The sequence below is a fragment of the Camellia sinensis genome, chromosome 5, assembly GCF_055761805.1.
Source record: "Camellia sinensis isolate YWXY chromosome 5, ASM5576180v1, whole genome shotgun sequence".
In the NCBI taxonomy this organism is placed as follows: domain Eukaryota; kingdom Viridiplantae; phylum Streptophyta; class Magnoliopsida; order Ericales; family Theaceae; genus Camellia; species Camellia sinensis.
Genome location: NC_138965.1, coordinates 196,963,398 through 196,967,008, shown reverse-complemented (window position 1 = coordinate 196,967,008; position 3,611 = coordinate 196,963,398). Strand labels below are relative to the sequence as shown.

General features: G+C 36.2%; 1 protein-coding gene across 1 annotated transcript; it reads left to right on the top strand.

Annotated features, from left to right (window-relative positions):
• The first annotated feature begins 235 nt into the window (after window positions 1-235).
• On the top strand, window positions 236-1,778 carry LOC114306296 (putative acetyltransferase At3g50280). Its single transcript, XM_028251513.2, has one exon. The coding sequence runs from the start codon at window positions 322-324 to the stop codon at window positions 1,714-1,716; it is 1,395 nt and encodes a 464-aa protein (XP_028107314.1). The 5' UTR covers window positions 236-321; the 3' UTR covers window positions 1,717-1,778.
• Window positions 1,779-3,611: the final 1,833 nt, after the last annotated feature.

The window sequence follows — 3,611 nt, the reverse complement described above, 5'->3', positions numbered from 1 at the left end:
GGAAGTTCCAGCCAACATTTTCTTCCTTTCCTTTACTTTTCTTTACTTTTTATTTTTTATTATTTTATTATTTTATATTTTTTTATTTTTTTTATTTTTCTAAGTGGGACCCATCCTATTTGTTGTTGATATAATAGGAAGATTCAGCCAACGACTTCTTCCATCACTTTTCATTTTTTTTTTTTTATTTCCTTATCAGGTGGGACCCACCTTTTCCTGTAGGTTTTCCTGAAGCCCTTTCCTGAAGCCTAGCATTACTGTTTTAGATATTTTATCCAAAAACGTAACTTTTTCCTATGTTTCCAAAATAGCACTGAGTGAATGGTAGACCATTCCAACCAACTTCAACACTTCACACACACTTGGCTAACAATGAATCCTCCAAATGTCCAGTACATCTCAGAGTGCTTCATCAAACCCAAGTCTTCAGCAGACGAAGACGAGACAAAGCAGCCAATAATCCACTTGGCTCCATGGGACGTAGCCATGCTCTCATCCCATTACATCCAAAAGGGCCTTCTCTTTGTCAAGCCCTCTTCAATGAATGATCAAGAAAACACAGTCCAACCTCTATTGGAGAAGCTCAAGGAGTCCCTTTCTCTCACTCTTGCTCATTTCTACCCTCTTGCTGGTCGGCTCGCAACGTCCAAACAAGAAAGCCCACCTCATTACTCCGTCTACATCGACAACAACAACAGTCCCGGCGCCAGATTCATACACGCCGCCGTGAATTTGACTGTCTCTGACATTCTTTCACCAGTGGATGTACCACTAGTTGTGCAATCGTTCTTTGACCATGACAGGGCCATCAACCACGACGGGCATACCCTGTCGTTGCTGTCAATTCAGGTGACACAGTTGATTGATGGCATCTTCATAGGATGTTCCATTAACCATGTGGTTGTTGATGGAACATCCTACTGGCATTTTTTCAATGCTTGGTCAGATATTTTCATGACAAACAATTCTTCCATTTCTCGACCACCTCCTGTTCTCAACAGGTACAGCCATGTTCTCAACCTTCCTTTCACCCACCACGATCAATTCGTCGGCAGGTACGAAGCACCTCCTTTGAGAGAGAGAATTTTCCACTTATCCGCAGAATCCGTAGCAAAACTAAAAGGGAAAGCCAATGGGGAGTGTCAAACCAATAGGATATCCTCCTTGCAATCCGTGAGCGCGCTCATCTGGAGGTGCATCACAAGGACGCGACGCCTACCCTACGATCAGGAAACCAGTTGCAGAATGGCTGTCAATAACCGAACACGAATAGAACCGCCTTTGCCAGAGGGGTATTTTGGGAATTCTCTACAAATAGTGAGGGGCATTGCTAAAGCAGGGGAGCTGCTCGAGCAGGGGCTGGGGTGGGCAGCGTGGCGGCTGAGGGAAGCGGTGGCGAACCACACCGACAAGGCGGTGAGGGAGTGGATGGAGGAGTGGTTGCAGAAACCATTTACATATCAGCTTGGTCGATTCTTCGACCCTTGCAGCGTCATGGTGGGAAGTTCACCGAGGTTTGAAATGTTTGGGAATGAATTTGGGATGGGGAGAGCGGTGGCGATTCGAAGTGGATATGCGAATAAGTTTGACGGGAAAGTGACGACGTACCCGGGATATGAAGGCGGAGGAAGCATGGATTTAGAGGTGTGCCTTTTGCCGGAGTCGATGAGGGACCTTGAATCCGATAGGGAGTTCATGGATGCTGTCTGTATTTGATCAAATGCTGTTGTATATTTCATATTATGAAACGAATGTTTCATTCCATTTAATAGATTAAATCAATTTTGTTTGTATAACATTACCATTTTTCCATACGAAAACCAATCCCCAAAAAAAAAAAAAAATGAATTAAAAAAAATGCTTCCACTGATTAATAGGAAATGAAAGAACTAATTGCAAACCAATAAAAATTTTGCAATTAATTGCACCAGCCACAATTCTCACTTACGCCCGACACAATTTCCACTGATTTGTAATTAGTTTATGAGTTTCTCATATTTATCTGTTATTTTTCCTAAAATTATATATAAAGCAGTCTCATAGAAATATTATAGTTCAACAAAAAATTAAGATGGAAAAAAAAATAAAATATAGTTGTACATAATTAATCAAAGTCAATCCTCATAACATCAAATTTGGAATCCAATGATTAATCCAGACAAAAAAAGTTCAAAAAAAAAAAAATAATCCTGCAATTGTTAAAAATCAGCGGAAAAAAAATTGCAATTACAACTTCCAACATGATATTAGGTTTAAAAGGCAGCTAAAAAATTGATGAACTTCCAAAATTTCTTTCATTTGTTTTGGAAGGAGAGTATGGTACGCCTACAAATGATTCAAATCAAAGTAAATTGTAACACTTCTCCATGGTGAGATAAACGCACCACACACAAAAAAAAAAAATATATATATATATATATACAGCTCATGAATAATGTACATGGCAAAGTGCAGCCCAAACCAGAGGTAACGTTTTTTTTTCAAAAAACAAAAATTAAAAAATAAATTATTCACATTATTTTGATCACCACCTGAACAATATTGAGAATTTCAGCAAAAGCTAGCAAGGGAGCACTATGGCTGTGGGGGTTTGCGGAGAACTGAATTTCCGGAGAAGGTGGTAGGAGAGCGCTATTGATCTGTTTGAGTCTCAATTCGGCTCGGCTTAATTTATTAAGTAAATAAACGAGCTGAAATTGAACTTGAATAAGTACATTATCTTTATTTAAATTATAGAATAAATATTAAATATATGACTTATATGTTAAATAATATTTTTATTTAATTATTTTTAAAATAATATGAATAATAAAAAAAATTCACATAAATTGTATTGGGACATGATATATTTATTTTAATCAATACCTTCACCACCCTGATACAAAGGATCCAAACTAGCATTTGAGGTCATTCATGGCAACCATTAATAATTAGTATTATTATTGCCATAAAACATGCAACAAGAACGTATTTTATATTTGCTAAATAAAATTTCCACAGTTGTTATTTTATTTTATCAAGCAATCGGAAAGTCTTGATTAAATTTTGATTAACATTGATAATCAAGATTTCATGTCGTAAGATAAAGGGGCAAAAAAATTGGGGAAAATCCAATAAGGATAAAATCTATATTTTATTTATAAATGAGACAACACCAAAGATGTAATTGTTCCTCTCCAGTTTGAAAGGTCTAATTATGGCCCACTTTGAGTCTGTTTCAATGAACCAAATTTTTTATCTTATGATGGAGCAAATTATTTATATCAAAATTTATATTGATCGAATATCGATAATTATTTAATTAGGTTATATTTATTTTTAAAAAAAATTAAAAATTAAAATTTTTAAAAAAAAGTCTATTTTCAATGACTTGGCTTCTCTCAAGTTGTTTGGGCCTAAGGAGCCGACAATAAGTTTTGTTTTAATGATCCAAACTGTTCATTTTGTGACAAATTTCATGTATATCATCCATAGAAAAAAAATTACGTCAACCCAATAATCATAAATTTTTACCCCTTTGTGGTTTGGACCGGATGCGGATTACCTCATGATATTCAGAAATCACCACATAACCTCATGTGATTTGTGAACTAAAATGCACACTACTTCTA